Below are 25,041 nucleotides of genomic sequence, written 5' to 3' on the forward strand. Positions count from 1 at the left end.
CATAATCATCACCACATCAAGCAGAAGCAGAACCACCACCACCACCACCACCATCATCATCATCATTGTCCTCGTCATCACCACTAAATGTTGGCAGAAAGTTGAAGCATACACATCGTGAAACTGAAACAGTTTGATGGAATGGCTATGGCGTCAGGTAAAACACTCGGAATAACTTGGAGCAATCGCAGGGAAGGAGAGTGGGGACGAGGAGAGAGAAAGAAAGAAAGGGAGAGAGAGAGAGAGAGAGAGAGAGAGAGAGAGAGAGAGAGAGAGAGAGAGAGAGAGAGAAGTGTCTCTGTCGAGGTGCACAACTTTCAAAGTACACATCAGTCTCGGTCCTTAACTTTTTACACTTACTTTATAATGAAAATGTTGCTGAATGTTGAAACTCGCAGGGAAAAAAATCTAAGTTCTAATCAATTTATTAGACGAAGACAGCTACTGTGGACGTTTCGGGTTTACCCTTTATCAACAAAACACGATGAATGAAACACTAAGAACGAATGAGATATCCCACATTTCATTCATCGTGTTTTGTTGATAAACGGGAAGCCCGAAACGTCCACATTATCTGTCTTCGCCTAATAAATTGAAGATTACAATACGATACTTATCTTTATTGTTACACTTACATGCTACGTCCTCTTTGTGACCCATCGTCTCAAAACGGTATTATGTCGGAACGAACCAAAATTCTTAAAACCCGAATTAGATGTTCAACTGGTCAAAGATATAAATTGTTGGCATTAGCACCCTAAAATATGGTATCCATTCTCCTCAATAAAACATACCAACTCAACACAAGTCTGATATTTCTGACTATAAATTCAATTTCCAACATCTTAACTATCCCGACTTAATACCGTTTTGAGGCGAAGGGTCACATTTTGATTTTCCAAGACAGACGCCTGTGCATAAATCCGGAATCCGTGATCAGATTCTTTTCTCTGACGTTTTATATGCTATTACATGCTACCGGACCAGTGATCTGCCGGGGAATGAGCTGGCTTGATAGTTCATAAATTGATGTTCCTATGAACCCTCGTGTTCCGGCTAAAACCGCAAAGACATCGAATTTATGGGCACTCCGGCTTTCCTTTGCAGAGTCGACGTATTTGTCTGTCTTATAGTACAGATAGGATGAAGTTGACGTCACTTGGGTCTTTGCTATTGGGTTTTGTTTTTTTGTTGCCATTCACGTTTATGAGTAATTCTCACTTAACTGTATTAACCAGACTATAAAAGTTAATGGTTACACACATTTTTGTCTGTTGGTCCGTTATACTTCCGGATGGCAATGTTGTGAACTTCTTAGCCAAACGCATACTATATATAGACGTGAGCGCTATCCATCCTGCTCCCACGTGACATTGTCGATTTCATTGTGATAAATTTTTAGTAATGGGAGCGATCTATATTCATGTTTTCATCTAACCTAGTCACCAATCACATGATTTGTTGCTGTACAACGATTGAACATTTCTCAACTCATCTAAACACGCTGTTTTGTTTATGAAAGTTGTAAACATAGGCCTACCCATGAGTCATGTTGAGCAAAATGACCAATTGTAGCGTTGGATATTTCTCAAATTTTTAACACTTTTAACTATGTGGGTCATTTTGAGCACATTTGTTGTTCAGTTGTTTGTATCTCGTTACACAGGGCACAAGGGGCATCGCGGGTTGATTCTCTCACCGTACTCAGGTGGAAAATGAGTACCTGGCCGTTAACAGCGTTGTCTCTGTCCGAAAAAAATTGTAATACCGCCTAACAGGCGTCATGTCCTGTCCCACATGTAAAGTGTTGCTGTTGGCCAGGGACCCCTTGTAAAGCGCTTTGAGCACTTTTAGTGGATATTGCGCGATATGAAAGCTCATTAAAAAAAGAATTGGCTTCGATAAAAAAAACATTTCCCCAAGTTGTCCATTATCCCCGTTGGCTTTGTTTAATACTTTTCCTTTCTAACTTCTATAATAACAATGTCTAATTTTGCCTTTCCATGTGTTTCAAATTATCGTTTATAATAATTTAATCTTTGATGCGCCCCCAAGCTAGGCGATGCGACTTTGTGTGGCCCATAGGCTCATTCAGCTTAAGATCTTCTTCAGCTAGAATTATCGTCTTGTCGAATTTCTATTTCCCTCCAATATTGAAAGTTCTACGAAGGAAATTGACAAAGCACCAACATATTTCACGTAGGTCATCCTCTGATGCCAGAGAGATATAATATGTCTATAGATATTCACTTCACGAAATAAAATTCCTCCTTTCAAAGATGGCAATGAAAGAACACTTGGCAAAGTATAGATAATGTCAAGAAAATTACAATAGCTGCATGAAATAGCAACTCAGTCTCGTTTGTCCCACCCTACCAATACCACACCAGATTAAAATTATGCGTCCTCGACTCAGCGTGGAAAAGTTAAGCTGCATTGAGCATTATCAGTGACCAGATAGATGACAATGATTATTACCCCCCCCCCTACACACACACACACACACACACACACACACACACACAAAACCCCAACAAATTGCGGCCTCCGGAGTAATAATAATGATGATAATAATAATAATAATAATAATAATAATAATAATAATAATAATATAATGATAATAATAATAATAATAATAATAATAATAATAATAATAATGATAATAATAATGATAATGATAATAATAATAATAGATTGAATTTGTAGAGCGCTCTTCCCCATTTGTATATATTCATTTCATAAATGGTCTTTTGTAAATAAAAGAAGTAAATCGAGTTGAGATCAGTGCAGGCGAGGGAAGTGTTTAGATAAATAGCTCCCATCGCCGAGACGTGAACATACCAAGGGGTATATGCTGGTCCACAAAACGACGGATATGGCCAGCAACCAACACACGGCTCTTCTTGTGCGGCTATGTGGTCTAGTGGTATGACACTCGCTTTCGGATCGAAGGTCCTGAGTTCGACCCTCGCTCGGCGCATAGCTGAGTCACTGGAAAAGGCTCTTTACTCACATTCTCTCACTGTACTCGGGTGTAAATTGAGTACCTGGTCGTTAACAGCGTTATCTTTTTCAGAAAAAAAGATTGTAATATCGCCTAACAGGCGTCAAGTCTCGTCTTACATATTCAGTGTTGATGTTGACCAGGGACCCCTTGTAAAGCGCTTTGAGCATGTTTAGTGGATATTGCGCTATATAAAAAAAGCTCAATTCTTATTCCTTTACTTGCAGTCCATCTTTGGTGTATTGTCGCAAGTTTTACATAGTGTTGATGTTGACCAGGGACCCCTTGTAAAGCGCTTTGAGCATGTTTAGTGGATATTGCGCTATATAAAAAAAGCTCAATTCTTATTCCTTTACTTGCAGTCCATCTTTGGTGTATTGTCGCAAGTTTTACATAAGCAATATTCAGTATGACATGTATAGTTATAAATTGTAAGATTCTGGTAAAATGATCCAAATCGTGGGCTCAGGGTGTGTATGCCCTGGCTCAGGACCACCTCCAAGATAAGGGGGAAACCAGGTCGTCTCATTCCGGGATAAGAACATGAAGCAAAATGGAATGAGAAAACAGATGCGTATAAGGTGATAGAAGATTCAGCACGAGGATGATCATTCGAAAATTAAACTAACTCACCTGTGATGTTTAATTGAAACTCTGACGAGTCCAATTCCGAATGGGGAACAAATGAAGAATCACGCCGTGTCTGTCAGGCTTTAACGCGTCAGAACAGACACACGGAACAAGTGGAACGGGATGGGACACATACATACAACATACATATAACACTATTATATTATAGTCTAATGCGTTTAAATGATGTTTACCAATGGGTGGGCGTTTAATTTTCGAACTCTACCTCGTACCCCAATTCCGAATTGGGTTACAAATGAAGTTTTAAAGCGTTTGTCTGTTATGACGTAAATTACGAAATCCACGTAGCACTACTCATTTGTTATTTATCCAGTACTGCCCTATTGAAATCCTTTTTCGTTCTCTCCACTTGCTTATGATAAAATTTTGTAAACGTGGTCTCTGACCTCCATCCTCTCGCTTTCAGTAAGATCTGTTACCCAGTCACTGCTAGGGAATGCGGGGGATGGGGGTGGGGTGTCAGAAATATAACTCGACTGTACTCGATTCGACACCGGTTCTCGTGCTTGTGAGGAAAATGCTCCACCACTGAGCTATCGGGACTCTCTATCTAAGCTAAGATTTGTATTCACATGCAGATGAAGGGACAGCTATAGAATCTCACGGCCCATGAGAGTAGATTTTCTCACATTCTGAAGGAATCTCAACCTACCTCAAAGGTGAGCTTGAGAGGAAAATGCTCCACCACTGAGCAATCGGACCTCTCTAAGATTTGTAATCACATGCAGATCAAGGGACAGATATATAATATCTCGACCTAAGGGAGTAGCTGTTCTCCCATTCTGAAGGAATCTCAACCTACCCCAAAGGTTTGTTTTTGTTTTTAAGGGTTTTACGGCGCTTGCAACACATTAAGGTCATATCAGCGCCAGTAAAAAGGAAGAAAATGGGATAGTAAAAAGTTATAGAATTATAATTAAAGCATCCAAGAATAAGGCAGACAAAAGGGAATTGGTTCAAATAGGGAACAGATGTCGATTCCAAGAGCACTTTATCAGTGTACTTAGTTTGAGATCAGCTAAACGTCTCATCCAGACACAAGCACAGGTCCCTAATAAGAGGAATACACTCAAATGTTTACAAATCATATACAACACATTTACGAAACATAATACAGTGCATAACAGAGAGATGATTTACAAGGAAAAAAATATCTCCCAAAACTAGCTATACATTTAACTGTTTCCCTCCCAGTCAGGGCCAGGACAAAACCAAGTAATCTCATTCCAAGACAAAGACAGAAAGCATGTTGGAAAACAGACATAGGGGGATAGAAGACACAGTATATACCTTCCTGCCCACTATGGGAGGTCAGGAACCAAACCCAGATTCTCTAAGTCTAAGCCAAGATTTGTAATCACATGCAGATTAAGGGACATATATAATCTCTCGTCCCAAGGGAGATGTTCTCCAACTCCCATTCTGAAGGAATCTCAATCTACCCCAAAGGTGTCGTGCTTGTGAAAATGCTCCACCACTGAGCTATCGGGACTCTCTATCTAAGCTAAGATTTGTAATCACATGCAGATCAAGGGACAGATATAGGATCTCTTGGGCCAAGGGAGTAGATGTTCTCACGTTCTGAAGGAATCTCTACCTACCTACCGGTGTTAATACATAATGCTGTTAGGATCAATTTGTTGTTTTCAAGGTCTTGTTATGCCGCTTACGACACATCTAGGTCTTATCCGCGCCAGTAAAAAGGAAGAAGAAAAAAGTGGCAATTAGTTCAAATAGGGATCGGATGTAGATTCCAAGGGCGCACAATCAATGTACTTAGTTTGAGATCAGCTAAAAGTCTCATCCAGACAACAGTATAGATCCGCTAAGAGGATACACTCAAATGTTTACAAGATGCTATGCTCAAAATACAAAAATAAAAAATATAGCTACCAGTACATAACAGATGATTTACAAGGAATACACAATCACCTCACACAAATTAATACTATACTTTTGACTGTTTCCCTCTCAGTCAAGAACTCCGGTAGGGGCCAGGTCAAAACCAAGTAATCCTATTCCAAAACAAAAACAGAAAGCAACTCAGAAAACAGATAGAGGGGGATAGAAGATACAGCAAGAGACCTCTTGCCCATGAATATGATCAATTATAAAACCCACCAAGAGCTTTAATCTATTAGCTAATCATTATAGACAATCAAAAAGCATTACGAAAATTAAAAAAAAAAATTGAGCTTTATATAGCGCAACATCCACTAAATGTGCTCAAAGCGCTTTACAAGGGGTCCCTGGTCAACAGCAACATTTAACATGTAGGACTGGCCTGCTAGGCAATATTATAATTTTTCGAACAAAGACAACGCTGTTAACGGCCAGGTATTCATTTTACACCTGAGTACGGTGAGAGAATGTGAGTAAAGAGCCTCTTCTAAGGACTCAACTATGCGCCGAGCGCGAGGCTCGAACCCAGGACCTTCCGATCCGAAAGCGAGTGACATACCACTAGCCCACATAGCCGCACAAGCGGGAAAGCAGATAATGGAATACTCAAAGCTAGCCCCCCCCCCCCCCCTCCAACTCACCATTGGCGATCAAAAGACCCCATCCCAGTTGAAAAGACGGTAAAAACGAACACATATTACTATAGAACTTCCCCCGCAGGCCAAAGGAGCAGATGTTAAGGCCGCCACCCAAGTTGAAAAGACATTTAAGATAAGACGGGAAAATTTTCAATTCCCCCCCCCCCCCCCCCCCCGGGGGGGCCGAAGGAGGAGATTTTGACCAGAGAGAGACTTTCCTCCACAAATCAAATGTCTTGATGAATAATATTTTGCATTTAATGATAAATCAATAGATAAAAAATGAAAAGAAAACGTTAATTGGGTGAAATAATAATTTAATGATATGCAACTCTTTTCAATGATCAGAAAACCCCAAAAATAAAATAAACAATAGCAAAACAGGGAAAATAATAATTATCTACTAAGGAAAATTTAAAATAAATATCAAAATAATATAATGCAAACTGCTCATTATCATCTATTTCAAACCCAAAAAAAACCCCATAAAGAATGTATGATTTAAAAATCTTGACTTCCAGTCATAGAGATATCTACATTGAAACAAAATAGCATCTTTGCAATATTTCCGGATGGCTCACATTCAATAAAATACATTTTTAAAAATCTACTATAGGTTAGACCCATTATTTAGGAACACCATCCGTTGGGTTGGAGGAGATTGATGAAAAGATTTATGGAACATAATTATACCTATTTCTTAATAATCAATTGCCGATGACAATTACCTTTTTAATGAAATAGCGCAATCAGTGCTCTAAATATTACCTTTTAAGAATTTTTCCGACACGACCCCACTTCATATTTTATAGACCGTCTATAGAGGCATTATCAATTGTTAGTTCATAAATAATAAAAATAGTAATTTTTTAAAAATTCCCTTTATTCAACCCATAGGGGAAATTTGTCTTTAATGTCTATTCCTACGGAATACGGGAATAACCCAGGCATCGGCAGCCGTGCAGCGCCGCAAACTGAACTCGGGGGAGGTGACTTATTTATAACTTGGTACCCAAGCAAAAACCGTACTGCTGAGTCACATTGCCCCTGTGTTAAAACAATGCGTTTAAAGCGAACGTGATTTTAACAAGTATTTTATTTATTTATTTTTTGTGTGAATGTGAGCAACACTGGAACATGCATTGACTGAAAAACAAAATAATAATAATAATAATAATAATAATAATAATAATAATAACAATAATAATAATAATAATAATAATAATAATAATAAAAAAGTAATAATTCAAGGATCAAGGAAGCTTTAAATCACATCAATGACTGAGACCCATCAAGTTCTAGTCTCTTAATATATCATCATCATCATCATTATAACTAGTAATTGTCGTATAGAAGACTATAATGAAAGCAACTGTCAAATAATTTCATGGCAATCATAATGGTATAATCAATCAATGATATTCAATATTACAAAGTCATTTCATCATTTATATACATACAAAATTATAATATATATCAAACTATTCTTAAAGATCTGAGGTTGAAATCTAATATCTATTTTTATAAACCATTTAATGTTTTGCTTTATAAGTTTTCTGTTCAAAAAATTGCATACGGGTCAAAACAAGAAAATACATCTACAGAAATAGTGTGATTATCCACACTTACAAAAGCAAACGGGATGGATGGAAGCAACGTTTATAAGCTACAGTTTAACATTCGAAATACAACTAAAGTCAGTGAGGGCAGTCATATGTCACTTATAACTATCACCGACTTGAAACTGAAAATCATAGAATTTGCCCACGGAAATATTGGGAGGCCGGGGAATGCCCTGAACGAACAGGTGAAAAACTACAAACCGCAACATAAAAGTCAACTACGCAAGTCAAATAACAAAATAAAAACCATGTGCGAGTCAAAATTGTTATTTGAATTTCACAAAATATTTTTCTATAATTATGTGAAAAACCAATGATGATGAAACTGATAGTCTGAAACAAAGCAAAACAGGACACTGGGTTATCAAAAATATGAACATCAATAGTAGACCGCCATAGACAGTGGATAACCAGATATAGATTGAAAAAGATGAAAGAATAATTTAAGTTCCATTACTTGACAAATATATTATGAAGTTGTAGGAACCAAATCAACCAAAAAAAAAGTTAATTAAATTATCAACAGGATAAGGTTTTATGCTTTGAATCCATGACCAAATTTCAACCATTTCATTTTATAAAACACATCTGTAACATTGGACTTTTCTTTAAACTCCTCCCAACATCTCAATGAGACTTGATCTCATTCCTTTTTAATCAACTATCAAGAGACTTTACTACTTGTCATAATGTAAACGCAATCCCATGTATTGATACATCATGACTGTTGGTTTAATGTAGTGTTCATCTTTTTTCATAAGGTTAAACGGCACTTGCACACTTTTCATTTCAGCTCCCCATTGATGAAGGAATGCAGGCAACTGGCATAGTTATGTACATTAACATTACAGGCCACGAAATCACAAGAACAATGACCAATATATACAGGACAACAAACTTGGGTCAGAAAATTTATAACAAGACCAAGTGAAATACAAATTCCATCACTCCTGCATTTAGTCGACTTCTTCAATTAGGATGAATTGAAAAGTTAATTCTCTCGTCTTCAACCGAGGAAAAAATTGAACAAATTTGTTCATATGCCCATTTATCTGAACACAAGAGAGAGCTAAATGAATTTTGAATTCACTGCAACATGAACTAGTGACAACTCAAGCTCGTATGCATCAACAAACGGAATGTGCGTCCAAAGAGATAGTCTATGTCTATTTAAATTATCACGAGGGATATCTTCACCAATAACAGGTGAGGTAGTGAATAACCGTGGCTAAAATTATAATTGATGTTAATTCATATCTGATCAGTAGAAAGAGAACAACAAACTACATTAAAAGATACATGTCTTTATAAGGGAAGAAATCTAAAACGTAAACTTGAACCCTATATACATAATGCAATCATGTTTATCATTATTAAGCTTGTTGAGAAAAGAAAAAAAGAAAAAAGAACATTTCACACAAAACGCAAATGGGGTTTGAAAACTAGTCTACAAGCATCACATGGATTGTGGCTGAAGAACAAATATTCCGATTTTTTTGTTACCCCCCCCCCCCACTCACCGTTTTAAGGGTTTTACGGCACTTCACTTTGAAATTTTTCCAGCACCAGCACCATTAATAAAGGAAGATGATGGGGAAAGTTAAAAGACTAAACGTTTCCATTCATATGTACACAAGAAAAAGCCAGAAATGGGGGGAATAGTTCAAACAGCAATCGATCGATGAGTTAAGTTGGAGAGACAACTTAAAGGTCAATCAAGACACTAGTACATGATTTTACCGAGGGGGATTTATCAAAATATGATTACTGTCAACTGGGGTAACTTTGCCTCTTTAATTTTGGACCGATTTGAGAATATCTGATTTTGTGGCAATTATTTCTTTTGATAAAAAGTCAAGTCTTTAAACCAATAAAACAACTACAAAAAAACTCATAATGACCAAAATTCACAAAGGCAAAGTTACCCCTTAAGACAAAGTTACCCCAGTTGACAGTACATAATATAATGTACAACATAGCTTACAAAATGTAAAAGAGGGAGATGATTTACAAGGAAATAACAGGGAAAGGGGAGTATAAGACGAAGCAAGTGATCTATCTACCTGGCCCAATAGGATCCCTAAAAATCAACTTGGGAAACTCCTGAAAATGATCCAGAATAGTTCATCAGAGACATAACGCACTTGTATACATATAATCATTGACAAATAGATAATATAAATACAATTTTTCACAAAATTACAAGAAAACAAAACCCAATACTGAAATACTTTATCCTTATTTAAGTATGAAACAAAGTATCCAAACTGGAGATGGATGGTAAGCATTGTTGAGATCTGACACCGACACCAACCTTATATGAGAAACGATGAGGCCAGAAATCTTGACATCAAAAAGTAAACAAAACCAAGAGTCATTTCCAGACTTTCCCCATAAACGTTTCAAAACTACTTTAATTGACCGTGCCAAAAATTTTAATAATTAGTTTGTGAAATGGGTACACTGATATCATAGGTGCCGATGAAAAAGCATTTTTTTCCCATATAATAAAGTGCAATTAAGTGAGAAATAATGTTTTGTAATTTTTTTTCAAATTACTTTGTAGCTATATGATTTTTGTATGAAAGAAAAAAAATCTTTAAATTGACCCGATAAAAGGTTTTATGAGAGCAGGCAGGTTTCAATTTCTAGCTCAAGCTCAATCCAATTCATAAACAAGTGACGAGGTATGGTAGGTCAATTAATGGTTGATGTTAAAGGTAAAAGTTTTAGTCATAACCCTCTCAACAAATTTTAAACTATCTTAAAGGCGAAAGGGGGGGGGGGGGGGGGGTTACAGGTGATTACGACACGATTGGGCCACTGAGCCAATGAAAGAGAAGATGATATAGGGGAAAACTTGCAGATCTGAAAAGCACCATAGAAAAAGCAAGACAAGGGGGACTGGTGGTTTAAATAGGGAACATGAGAGTCAACGAGCAATCCACCGATGTGTCTATATTGACATTACCTAAAAGTCCTTTCCAAGCACAAACAGAGAATCATGCCATAAAGGATACAGTCAAATGTTTACAATGTACAATACAGTCAAAATAATAACTATAATCGTACACGACAAAGAAATGATTTACAAGGGGAAAAAAAAATTTATCTCTCAAAAAAAAAAAAATACATTTAACAGTCTCCTTCACATCTGAGGATCCACTCCAGTACCAGAGGTAAAAATCTAGAACAAAGACAGAGAGCAACATGGAAAGGGAAAACAGATATGGGGGAATAGAAGACATAGCAGGTGACGTCTTTGACCATCCACCATGGGAGGTCAGAAGATCCCACCCAGTTTGTCAATGTTATCATCATCGTCATCATAATTATAATCATGTGGAGTTTATTGTAACAGGAGTTGTGAAAGGCATGTGATAATCCAAGGCATAGTGATTGATTTTTAAAACTTTGGGCTGGAACGTGGGGAGGGGGGAAATAAGGTAATGGTGGGGAGCATTTTACATTACATTACAAAACGATGGAATGTTGTATAATTATACAATCAGTATCATCATGAATAAAACGGATACTTTTATAATTGTCACACTTACTCCCTGGAATCTAAAAACAAAACAAAACCGGCACACATTGGACAAAATGCATATCATTCCATTTTATTTATTTTCTTTTTCATTTTCAATTTTTCTTTCTTTTAAAAGAAAAATGCAATTGTACTTGATGAATTTTGAAACACAGTGGCAGACTTAGAAAATCAGTGGATGAGATTCTCTAAACTTCCCTAAAAACGGCTAGTAGTAAAAATAAAAAATTAGGATAGAATTGATCTTTTTAAAAAAAACAAACAAATATTCAGTTCTGATGAAGTAGATGCTTGTTATTTGATTGGAAATTCCATAAATCAAGAGCTTTCATCCTCATTTGAAACTGATATATGAAATGGCATTTTGTCAATGAGCATCATGCATGAACGACATAGAGAAAGGATATTACGAAGAGTCGATCACAGATTACTTTGTCTCTTTGATGGTTTAAAAAAAACACAAATAATAGATAGGATGGTGATGGACATAGTAGTGGTGGTAGCAGTAGTAGTAGTAGTAGTAGTAGTAATAGAAGTAGTAGTAGTAGTAGAAGTAGTAGTGGTAGTAGCAGTAGTAGTAGTAGTTGTAGTAGTAGTAGTGGTGCAGTAGTGGTGGTTGTTGTTGTAGTACCAGTAGTTGTAATCGTGTAGATGACATTGTTTTTAATGTAATTGTAGTACTGGTAGTCATTTTCATCATCTTGTAATAATGACAATAACATTGGAATAGGACTGATCACAGCCAATTTTGGAAAGTCTTTGTTTTCTACTAGTAATATTTATCAATTAGGTAAATACATATTATTATAAACGCATATAATATAGAGTCATATAAAGGTCAATCACCATTATGATACAAGAAAAAATAACAGAAAACCCCCCAATGAATCGTCAACACCCAAAACATGGGCCTTAGTCACCCACATCACATTTATATATCAGTTGTCTCTATTTTAAAGTCAAATTCATTTTTAAAAAATCTAGTTTCACATTCACTTTAGAACTATTAACATCGTATCAAGGATGGCACCTCTAATGTCCTTCGGAAAACTTATAAAGTATTCAAAAGAAACTACAACTGTCTCTTCACTCTAAGAACAAATAATGTCATAAAACGTCATATCTAAGAAGAGAAACTCGACACCATGCAACAATTGGCTCAATCATTTTGGTAACATGTGCAAATCAACTGGACTAACTATAGTCTTTCCTAACCCTCTCATGTTCACATGAGTAGCAAATCAAACCAATTTGTTTGATTTCCATTAATGAATGTTGAACTTAAGAGAGTTAAATGATGACACATAATCGCAGCATGTTAAAGTTGAACTTGTTAAGTGATTATCAGCTGAGGTTGGCAGCTTTAGAGGTGAGTAATCTTTTAAACCCAAGTCTTTTTTCTTTTATCATTCTATACTACAGTAAATGGTTTTCTACGACAAAAGATGGGTGCCTCTGTCTATTATAAAAAGCACAACTTCTACAACTGTTATCGATACCCACTTCTTTGTCCCTTTCAGAAATTAAAGTCACAGCTGCTATCATCATGCAAATCAGCAAAGAATCAACTAGCAGCCTTAATATCAGCTATAGTATATTATATCATCCATCAATGACAAAATAATATTTCCAAGCTGCCTATTTGTAAAAAAAAAAACAACAAAAACAAAAAAAACAACATAAATACATACTCGTAAAACTCAAAACAGAACATAAGGCATTAATATTTATTAACTAAATATCATCACCACGTTTTTTGAGCCTTTTCTTCAAAACCTATTTATTTGGCTTCACTATGAACAAAATGAAATAATAATAGTAATAAATTACAAGAGAATATAACAACAACAACAAAAATATTAGCTAAAAGCCAAATCATACAGCAATATTATACAAATGTCTTGTGTCACTCTGTACAAAATAAATTATGTGATAAATACTGTTCCCACATGAGAGGATACTATTGATAACGATAATACAAGTGACTTACGGCGAGTATGGATGAATGCAGATTTTCACAATGTTGTTGGCTTTATAGAATTGCATATTTTCATCAAGAAGTCCACAATTATCATTTATAGAGTAGAACATAACTCAAGAGCATCTTTTCCCAAAACTTTTTTTACGGTTCTCTTTAATTCCATTGCTACTACTAAAATAATTCAGGGAAAAAAAAAATCCTGTAATTTTGTACCTGGAATATAAGACTTATGATTGGATAAAACGAATTAAGTCCGACCAATGGTAAGTACTTGACTGAGGTCAAAGGTCTCAGATGTATGGACTTCTGAAGTTTTAATTAAAAGTGCTCTTAAATTGTGACTCAACTCTTTGTTGCATAGCGTCCACTATTTGGACACTTGGTATGCATGGCTTTTTCAAGGCAATGCTCAGCTTATAACAGTCTGCTTAAAAAGCATCATAATGACCCTAATAAAAGGAGAATAATTTTATTTTCCTTTCAATCTCACTTTGACCAAAGCACAACAACAAAATCGACTGTGGAGTAGCAAGTTCAATCATGTACCAAGTTAATGTCAGGTGACAGTAATTCATATAGGTTACTTCAGTTGTCAAGTTGTGAAACAGATCTTTATCAGTCTTTCAAAATGATTTTTGACAAAAGCCCACGCTGATCTTTTTATTATTAATAATATTATTATTATTATTTTTCAATTATGGATGCTTTTCCATGAATATGAAACTATATGCTCATTCAAAAATTATGCCCGTTTTCCTTCACTTTCACAGCACTGTTAATGTGTCCATAATGAACTTTTAGGTATCGGTAGTCTAACGAGAAATAGCTTGATCTACTACAAAGTTCATATTTTGTCATTCCTGAGACCCATAATAAAAGTATAATATTCATAGAAAGCCTGGATTGGGTATTGCATATTATAACCAGATGACTAGTCCATGTGTCTATAGATAGCCTCTTTAACTTTTAAGGCATGTTTATTGGTACAACCTGTGAATCAAAACAATCAGACAAGATTTAGGGCCACTTGTGTGATTACATGATTACCCCCCCCCCCCCCCCCCCCCCCCCCCGCCCTTTTTACCCCTCTCAGCTAAGCAAGAGACAAAGAAACGTTTCCAACAATATGGTTTAGTTATCAAATTATATATATCAGAATCTGTATTCACTGAAGAGGTAAAGATGATAAGAACCATCTAATATATACCAGATGATATCTGAATTGAATGGAACATGTTTTGCATTAAAGAAAAAAAAAATACTTCACAATCACAACAATGAAATTCAATGAAATTCATCTCGATAAAAATAAAAAATTGTAAGAAATGTGTGAGGATATAATTGTCTATTTATCTTTACAAAAGAAATCTAAAAATGTTGAACTTATGAAATAGTCTAATTGATTAAACTGGTTCTTGCAGAAATAAAAAAGAAAGAAAAAATAAAGCCACTTCTTATAAATTCTTATCACTGAACCATAACATAAATTTACGGTGTGCAAAAATATCATAATGAAACAAGGTTGTCTTCCTATCAGTCATCTAAAGATTTCCATTGCTGAATTTCCATTCATTTGGTGAGACCAAAAATAAAAAAAGGTAAAAAAAAAAAAAAAAAAGGAAACTTACAAAACCAACAGACCTGTGACATATTGTAAGTTTCATCATTGATCTTAAATAATGCAAAGAAAACCTTTACAGACACAATCTATTAAATTATATTTCATGGTTAAATAATGTACTATTTTTCGTTCATTATTCTCAAAAGGGCTGAAAGCGGACCAGTGTTTTGTGCGATTTTTCGGACTGACAAATTGTTTCAGCAGATGATAAGCAGTGAAAAGTGGGCTGTTTAAACTACTTGTTAGCCTCATCACTTGCACTATTTATTGTTGATTTTAAAACAATTGAACTTGGTGAAAAATGACAAAACTTGCATGTGAGTCAGTGAGGTTATCGAGAAATTAATTTTTTTTTTCTATTTTGTTATACATCAATACTTTCATTCACTTTTTTTAAAAGATGTATAACCTGAAAGAATTTTATTATTTTGGCAGAGTAAATACCATTAAAAAATCATACCTTTAGAATGAACATGCTATTCCAATCAATATACAAAGTATGTGATCAACTTCCAGGAAATTTTGGGCTAAAATTACTACAATGTCATCTCCCTTCCAAGATAACATGAATTAACTCTTGACATAAGAAAAGAAGGTCCCAGACCAATTTGTCTGAATGATACATCCAAATAACATTGGACAGGCAAATAACACTCTTCTGTTGTAATGGTAACTACCATTAGGCTTGTCATGTAATATAACTACTTTTGACAATGCTAACATACAATAAATTCTTATACTACACTGTACAGATCCATCCTGTGAGAACACACACACACATATACACTCATGTATGTGCACACATCTTGCTTAACAACGATAACAAAAAAATAATTCATTAGCCATATCTACATCTGTACACATTTATACAATTCAATTATGATCACTCAAAAGAACCACTATTCCCAAAATACTAAATGAGAAAGAAAAAAAATCCCTTTATTATTTTTTCTCTTTTAAAATTATAAACAAAAATAAATAAAAGATAAATGCTTGTCAAAAAAAAAGAAGGAAAAGTTTCAAAACTCAAGAGGCCACATTTTAACCAATTTAATGTTTGGTTTTAAGGGCTTTACGGCGCTTGCAACACATTAAGGTAATATCAGCGCCATAACCAATTTAATGTTCGACATTTCGAGTATAAAAGATGTCTAATCAAAGCATAAGCATTTATAATTAGGGAAGAAGAGGGGTTAGTGTATTACTCTTGTCCATCCTATGACAGCAACGACAAAGACTCTCATTATATTGCTTATGACACACAACACCAGTTAAAACTTGGAAAGAACAAAACAAAAAACTCGGGCAAGCCAACAAGTCATTTACACCTTTTGCCTTCTTCCACCTTATTTGTATTGTATAGTTATAGTTAGGTAGAATAAACTCTTGAAATAAATTATAACAACATCAACAACAATAGCAACAAAATTTAGTATAATGTTCTTCCTGGCATATTTACTTGAAAAAAGGTGGTGGAGTGGGGAAAGAGTCGGAAGGGGGAAAAGTCCACTCATGAGAATGATTAATGTTATTAATGAATTTTAAAAATAATAGTCAAAGGGCATTGTCTAGTACAGTTAGTCTGCAATGCTTTGGGTCTAGACGAGAGTTAAAGACCAAATGATTAAAATGAGTCAATAAACATTTTGTATCACAGAAGCTAGATTCATCTTTTCGAGTGAAAAGATTGGGTTTGTTTGGTTGTTTGTTTTTGTTTTTCTCAAATTGTTATCCTCGTTTTGAAAAAAAAAAAAAATAATCGGATGACCAATTGTCAAAAGTGGAGTGTGGTAGGTGGCTAGGATGGAATTCTCTAGAGCTTTTCTTTTTTTTCTCTTCAGCTTTTGTGCTTGTGCAATGGGGGTCTAGGTCCTCGCTGAGTGAGCCCCTCAAACCTTTTGAATGTGTAGTTGATGAACACCCAGTCTTTGTACTTGGGATCTTTCAGCTCTTCTTCACTTGGCTGAGACGCTGATGGAGGAAGGAATTTTGAAAAATGAAATAAATAAATCAATATATTGAATTACATATATATATATATATATATATATAAATATAATATATATAATATAATATATATATATATATATATATATATATATATATATATATATATAATTTTATCTGAGTAGACACATTGTATTCACTCACTCATGACAGCTGTGGCACTGCGCATTCTTTCTTTCAGTAATTTCTAGTAAGTTCTAAAGCTTCAACATGATTGGCAATTCTGCGAAGATATTAGTGAAAATGATAAGTAATTCATGTGGCATTGAATTTTTTTTTCAAATTCAAGAAACTAGGACTAAAATCTTTATAAACAACTCACGAAGTTTGAGATCAATTTCTGGGAAGTCGTCAAAGTTGGACGTGTCATCTATCCCTTTGACATCAACTGGAATGACGGCTGGTCTTTCCCTAATAGATTTTTAAAAAATTATGTTAGGGAAGAAATTGTACAAATTACACAAAAAATTAAAAATTAAAGAAAAGAATTTTTGGCCTTGACTTTAAAATATGCACTATAACTTATTGACAGAATGCAAAATATTTTGCCAGAGGTATATTCAAATATTTCAAGACAAGTTTGACACATTTGTCGAAAATGAGTGACCCCTCCCTTTTGATGACAATGGTGTTGATGAGTGTGAATATGGCTTGAATGAAAAAAAAAAAAACCCAACAAATTCTTCACTTAATCTGTCTACATTGAAAGGATTGTAAAACCCAATGCTATATCACAAAAGGCCAATAATTCCCCTTTTAACTAATGACAAAGAAGAAAAAGTATTGTAGAGGGAATTTGACTTAACATGTAAGAAAGGTAATGGAATGTCAAAACATTGGTATATTTTATTATGGATAGATTGGAGGGCAAACCTAAATCCAGCAGTTTGGAGAAAGAAATTCAATGTCAAATTATTCTAAAGAAGAAGTACTGACATATGATCAAGGAAAATTATACAGGGATTCATTAATAAAATACTGTCATAACTAAAAAAAAAAAGGAAAAGTACATATGGTTTGATAGTACACGGTGTCTTTCTGTTATATTTAGATAGTATTTACATTATTTTTGTAGTGCCACCTCATATATACATTAAAAAAAATAATTATGTCTATATTCTCATCTTTAAATGTTGTTGATAATATGATAATGATTTAAAAAAAATTAAAATGACATATATTGCGTGCCATGTGTATTGTGCGCCTGTAGCTATATTATATGGGACAGGCACTATATAGATAAACAAATTATTATTATTACATCTATATATCATTTTGACAAGCTGATGATGTTCATTTTTAATCCATCAATGTTTGAAGTAAAAGTTTTGGAGAAAAAAAAAAGGCCAAAAAGAGAGATCAGAGATTTGTCAGAGTACGGCAATCTTAAATTTAAATTAAGCTTTTATATAGTGCAATATCCACTAGATGTACTCAAAGCGCTTTACAAGAGGTCCCTGGCCAACAGCAACACTTAACGTGTAGGACGGGACATGACGCCTGTTAGGCGTCATTACAAATTTTTTTTCTTCTGACAGACACAACGCTGTTAACAGCCAGGTACTCATTTTACACCTGATTACAGTGAGAGAATGTGAGTAAAGGGCCTTTTCCAAGGACTCAACTATGTGTGCAGAGCGAGGTTCGAACCCATGGACCTTCTGATCCGAAACCAAGTGTCATACCACAATACCAATAGCCACACAATCTTATACAAACTTCTTCATCATGACACATACCTTATATGTTCCCAGTCCAAATAACGGAAAAACTGATGGGACTTGATCTCCTCCACATCATTGAAACCGATTCTATGTTCGGGATCACAGCAAAACCTGCACAGGGTGGAAAAATTTAAGTAAATTCATGAGATTTCAGTGCATTTTTATTTGAGGGCATTATTAATACAGGCTGATTTAACAAAATGTGAACACACAATGTGAGACTTTTTAAGCTAACACAGGTACGGCAATAGTGTACTCATGAAGTGTTCACATTTGATTGAATCACCCTGTATTTTAAATGCAGTCGAGGAGGAATGAGCTAAAATGAATAACACTTTCCACTACATAATATTAATAAAAGGTGTTTCGTTGTGGAGTACCTGTGGGGTCTTCGACTCGCATTATGACTTGAATCAAGTCTGTCTAAAAAAAATATACCCATTGTCCTTTATTCTTTGGTTTAAAGGGTTTTTAAAAGCACATGCAGCATATTTAGGTCATTTTAGCGCCAGCAAAAAAGAAAAGAATGGGATAGTATAAAAGATAGATTTACAATTGAAAGCACACGAGAAGTAAGACAAGGGAGAATGGTTCAAAAGGGGAACAGATGTAGATTCCAAGAGCACATTGTTAATGTACTTAGTTTGAGATCACCTAAAAGTCTCATCCAAACACAAGTGCAGGTCCCCACTAAGAGGAACTCACTCAAATGTTTACAAACCTTTAAAACAATGTAAAACAAAAAATATAACAGTACATAACAGAGAGATGAGTTACAAGGAAAAAAAAAATATCATCTCCCAAAACTATTGCTACACATTTGACTGTTTCCCTCCCAGTCAAGGACTCCAGCCTGGGCTGGCACAAAACCAAGTAATCTCATTCCAAGACAAAGACAGAAAGCAAATCAGAAAACAGATATAGGGGTAATGTACAAGACTGAGTAAGTGACCTCCTTGCCCAATGTGGCAGGTCAGGAACCCCACCCAGCCCATTGTCCTTGAAACAAGCTTAGCCCAAGTTTTATACATAATGACTACATAATATACATTCAATGTCAGCATCTTGACAATCCTGACATAATACTGTCTTCAGGTGGTTGGTCACATTTTGTTAACACTCCAAAGCTCACCTTTTAATGAGATCTCTGGCTTCGTTGGAAATTGGCATCTCTGGAGGGAATATGAGAGTATCACGCCAATTCATCACTTTGCGGTATGTCTCTTGAGGATTCTCAGAGCAAAATGGAGGGTAACCTGAAAAATAACAAGTCAAATTCTAGGCATAAATAGTGCACTAAGCTCACTTAACAAGACATAGAACTAAAACAAACAAACTCCACTAAGCTCATTTAAAAAGACATAGAACTAAAACAAACTCCACAAAGCTCGTTTAAAAAGACATAGAACTACAACAAACTCCACTAAGCTCATTTAAAAAGACATCGAACTAAAACAAACAAACTCCACAAAGCTCATTTAAAAAGACAAAGAACTAAAACAAACAAACTCCACTAAGCTCATTTAAAAAGACATAGAACTACAACAAATAAACAAACTTTGCCTTCATGTGAGCATGGTGCCAACAGGTTTTCAAATTGAAACTAAATATAATGCTTTAGAAATTGAGTGAGACAAAATTTTATGGTTCTTGTGTGTCACTTTTGAAGATATATTTTGACACAGGTTTCATATGGAAAATTATAACACACTTCAATATAAAAAGCATAGGTTTTTGGGATTTCATTCATACCAGAAAAATAAAATGTGAATTTTTTTATTCATTCAACTTTTTAAAAATTACTTAGACAAATAATAGAAAACAATCAATCTTAGCATCGGGTTTGTTTGTTTGTTGCTTTAGGTCTCTTCCAACACAATTGAGGTTATATGAGAGACCGCTGAAACAAAAAAGCAAGCAATCTAACACTAACAAAAATAGTACAAATGTAAATCAAAATCATAACCTAAAGATATCATAAGCTAAATTATAAATAACCAAGAACAAACAGGCAGAAGATTTACAGAAAAAAAAAAATCCCCTGTCAAAAATACAATCACAAACCAAAGAAGCAGGATAGGCTGGTAAAGAGAAGAAGAAACGACATCACTATCGGATCGTACTCCCATGCGAACATCATAGGTATATGATTCAAGGGTGATGCTCCCATCCAACCACCCGCCTTAGCATCGGGCATGATTGTCTTACCTATAAGCATTTCATACATGATGACCCCGAGGGACCACCAATCACAGGAGCTGGAATAGCCAGTTTGCATAAAGACTTCGGGTGCTATATAGTCTGGAGTTCCTACTGTGGAATAAGCCTAGGGAAGGAATCGTATCAAAATAATTAATTCTAACATTAAGAGCATAATTAAATTATAGAATAACTAAAAGACAGTTTTTAAATAATAATATAAATAAATTGCAAAATTATGAAGCAGACCAGCTGGGTTGAAATTTCAAAATGTTGTAATGAAAGTTCATGAAATTCTTAATCTTGAGTTTTTAAAAATTTTAATAACACAACATCTACTAAATGTGCTCAAAATGCTTTACAAATGGTCCCTAGCCAACAGAACACTTAAAAAGTAGTATGAGACATGACACCTGTTAGGTGATATTACAATTTTTCAGAGAGAGATAACGTTGTTAATGGCCAGGTACTTATTTTAAACCTGAATACGACGAGAGATGTGAGCAAAACGCATTTCCCAAGGACTCAATTATGCGCCTCTCAGAGTGGGACTTGAACCTAGGACCTTCCGATCCGAAGGCTAGTGTCATATCTGAAGACCTCATAATCGCTTAGTAATTTGAATAAGAATAGGAGTTATCTTTAGAAATTGTCACAATCTCTTTTTTCTTTCGTCTTTTATTTTTAAAAGGAAAATGTGTTCAATACAAAGTGGAAATTCATTATCTGGTTTTTAATAGATTGGTAATCAAGGCTACTTTCAATGCATTTTCATAAAATTGAGAATTATTCAAAATAGGAAATAAGTAAGGATGGTTGTCTCCTTAAAAGAGAAGCGCACGGTGGTAACAATTGCTATGCACTAGAGCACTAACACTATGATAAAAAAAGAGGGCACAATTCATAAAATACAAATTCAACAAAACGACTTCAGAAAGAAGATCAATTAAATACTTACTAAAGCTCGTCTGTTTCTTTTCCAACTTTCAGCTTTACGCTTTGAATCCATAGGATTACCATCTGAAATACATTATATAATCAAATTAACAACCACAACAGTATATTCCATATTTGTACTTCTACGATCAGTTATAAAACTTAAAATAGAAAAAAAAAATTTAAAAATAAAAAATATATAAAAGCAGCTTTGTAACCATCATGTAAGCGCCCTGAATTTTTAAAGTTTAAACAAGTTTTCATAAGAGTAAAAACAACAATATTTTTTAACACCTTGAGTATCAATAAAGAAGGATTGGGGAGGGCAAAAAAAAAAAGCAAACAAAAAAAACCAACAACAGCAAAACGTTTAAACAAACCAAGAAGAAGTAAAAAACCCAGAAAAGAATAGAAGAAGAAAAAAAAACAGTTGATAAGACGAGAAGTGGTTCCCTGTTGAAACAAATGCATGAATAAAAAGAATACTTACTTGCGAAATCTTTACCAAAGTGAGAGGATTTAGAATGAGACAAGTCTTTGTAAAAATCTGTTCTGTGTGATTTCTTCATTCCGGTACACAACCCGAAATCTGACAGTTTTATATGTCCCTGAAAAACAAAAAAGGAAAGTCATTAGAATGTTTCGGAAGAGATGTCTATTGACAGAGAGAATGATAGACAAAATCTACATACAGGTAGGTAAGTAGGTAGACAGAGATAGACAGACAGACAGACAGACAGATAGATAGATAGATAGACAGTGGGGGGGGGAGAGAGAGAGAGAGAGAGAGGGAGAGAGAGAGAGAGAGAGAGAGAGAGAGAGAGAGAGAGAGAGAGAGAGAGAGAGAGAGAGAGAGAGAGAGAGAGAGGAAGGGGGGGGGGGGGGTTGGGATGGAGAGGATACAAATGAGATTACACAGTGATTGAATTGATCCCATTTTTTTATAGCCCAACACCTGGTGTGACATTTAATTACAACGGTATTTATAATCGATGAAAACAAAGGGCTAGAAAATTCAATGTAAGCATTTGACACTTTCCTTAAAAAAAATTTTTTTTTTAAAGGCACAGGTGAATTCGATAAATATAATTAATTAAATGAATTAAATGTCAAATTCGTGGTATTTTAAAAGAAAAAGAGAAAATTGCATTGAAAATTTAAGAAAATGAATTTTTGAAGGTCATTTATAACTCTTTTTTGTTTTTAAAGAAAGACAAATAAGAAAACATTTCGATAATTTTTTCAAGTAGTGAGGACGAATATTGAAATTTTAAAAGTATGTATTCTAGATTGCATTTGGAAAGGAAAAGAAATGAAGAAATTTTAGAAATGGCAAACAGAAAAAGATCACTGATAACAAAAATCATCAAACGCCAAATGGAATTTTTAGGACACATTATCCGCCACCCTGGTTTGGAAATACTCGCCTTGACTGGAAAGATGAATGGAAAAAGAATAAGAGGAAGACAAAGAATAACGTATTTGAAAGGGATAAGAACTTGGACAGATGAAGCTGAGAAAGGTGGCGCTGCTTTAATAGAATTGGCAAGAGATAGATCAGCTTGGCGGAAGATGACCTCCGACGTCTGCTTCAGATATGGAACTACATGAGATGAGATTCTAGATTAAAAGTCATTAAATAGACAGTAACAATTTCTTCTTTAGATAAGACACTTGTCTATGGATCAGAAAATCATTTGAAACTGGTCACATAGCATTGTGCTATACCAATTATACTATTTTGTACTGTACTGGAACTCCACCTCCCCTCCCGCCCCCACCCCCAACACCCCCATCCTCCATCTTCACATAAACCAATAGGGCCCTCCCTACCTCCCACCCCCCAACACGCCCATCTTCACATCAACTAATAGGACCCCCCCCCCCCCCCTCTATCTATCAATAAAAAAAACAAGCAAACACACAAACAGACAAAAAAAACCTTACTTATTCATAAATACATACATAACAACAACAAAATACAAAAACAAATGAGTACAGTAAGTAGCCAGCACATACTTTATTGTCCAGCAACAAGTTGTCTGGTTTAATATCTCTGTGTATAAATCCCAGCTTGTGAATGGACTCAATGGCGAGCACCGACTCCCCGACGTAGAACTGGGTCTGTTCCTCCGTCAAGGTGTCTTTCTTCATCAACAAGGTCATCATGTCCCCTGGGAAGGAAAATAAAAAAATACATGACAATGAAAGAAAAGAAATTACGACCATATTGATTATCATTCAGATTGTGCGCCTATGTGGTCTTGTGGTATGACTCTCGCTTTCGGACCGAAAGGTCTTTGGTTCGAGCCTCGTTTGGTGCATAGTTGAGTCCTTAGAAAAGGCTCTTTACTCACATTCTCTCACCGTACTGAGGTGTAAAATGAGTAGCCAGCCGCTAACAGCGTTGTCTCTGTCCGAAAAAAAAGGGTAACATCGCCTAACAGGCGTCATTATGTCTCATCCTACATGTTAAGTGTAGCTGTTGGCCAGGGACCCCTTGTAAAGCGTTTTGATTGTGTTTAGTGGATATTGTCCTATATAAAAGCTCAAGCTCAAGTCATCCAGATTAGTTTTCCTTTTTGAGACAAGAACCTCAATGGTCAATCCTAATCAGTACAACGATTGATTTATTTGCCCACATCCCTATTTCATCCCGAGTGTTGTATTTGAGAATTTATTCAAAAGGTACGTACAGTACAACTAGGTTGCAGGGTCTTATTCAAATAGTGCAATTAATACAATTTTTTATTTATTTCATTTATATATTTTTATTTATTTTTTATTTTTTTTTTTGGGGGGGGGGGGGGGTAAACCAACGACTTATCCAAAAAGGGTAAAAGACAGAAGATAAAAAAGTAGTCCTTCAGAGTCATAAGGGCCGTGTAGCAGGAGTTTATCTCGGTTTTCTGTAGCGTTAAACTAACAAACGATGGCTTGACAGGACATGAAAATAATATAGCAAAGAACTTGAAGTAAAATGTAACATATTCAGATACTTAATCACTGCTGGGTGGATAGGGTTGGGGGGGGGGGGGGGTGGGGAGGGAGTGTCTAAAGAAATCTCCGATGCAAATAGGGTCGATACTGGTCCTTTTGATTGTGAGCAAAGTGCTATACCAACATCTGAGTCTGAGTTATAGGGACTCGGGGGGGGGGGGGGGGGGGGGGGGGGGGGGGGGGGGGGGGGGGGGGGGGGGGGGGGGGGG

The 25,041-nt window shown here is 35.3% G+C and overlaps 1 protein-coding gene across 1 annotated transcript in view; it reads right to left on the reverse strand.

Annotated features, from left to right (window-relative positions):
* Positions 1-16,786: 16,786 nt before the first annotated feature.
* LOC144978708 (serine/threonine-protein kinase 38-like) overlaps positions 16,787-25,041 on the reverse strand; it is an 86,036-nt gene continuing 77,781 nt past the window's right edge. Inside the window, exons 7-14 of the mRNA XM_078925128.1 lie at positions 23,852-24,006; positions 22,323-22,440; positions 21,855-21,916; positions 20,906-21,023; positions 19,830-19,953; positions 18,713-18,808; positions 17,296-17,384; positions 16,787-16,937 (exon numbers count right to left, since the gene is read on the reverse strand). Of these exons, the coding sequence (XP_078781254.1) occupies positions 16,804-16,937; positions 17,296-17,384; positions 18,713-18,808; positions 19,830-19,953; positions 20,906-21,023; positions 21,855-21,916; positions 22,323-22,440; positions 23,852-24,006 (896 nt within the window). The 3' untranslated portion in view covers positions 16,787-16,803. The remainder of the gene's footprint in view (positions 16,938-17,295; positions 17,385-18,712; positions 18,809-19,829; positions 19,954-20,905; positions 21,024-21,854; positions 21,917-22,322; positions 22,441-23,851; positions 24,007-25,041) is intronic.

This window comes from Berghia stephanieae, chromosome 8 (assembly GCF_034508935.2).
Source record: "Berghia stephanieae isolate SIO BIC M18660-M18661 chromosome 8, UCSD_Bste_1.3, whole genome shotgun sequence".
NCBI classification, from domain to species: Eukaryota; Metazoa; Mollusca; class Gastropoda; order Nudibranchia; family Aeolidiidae; genus Berghia; species Berghia stephanieae.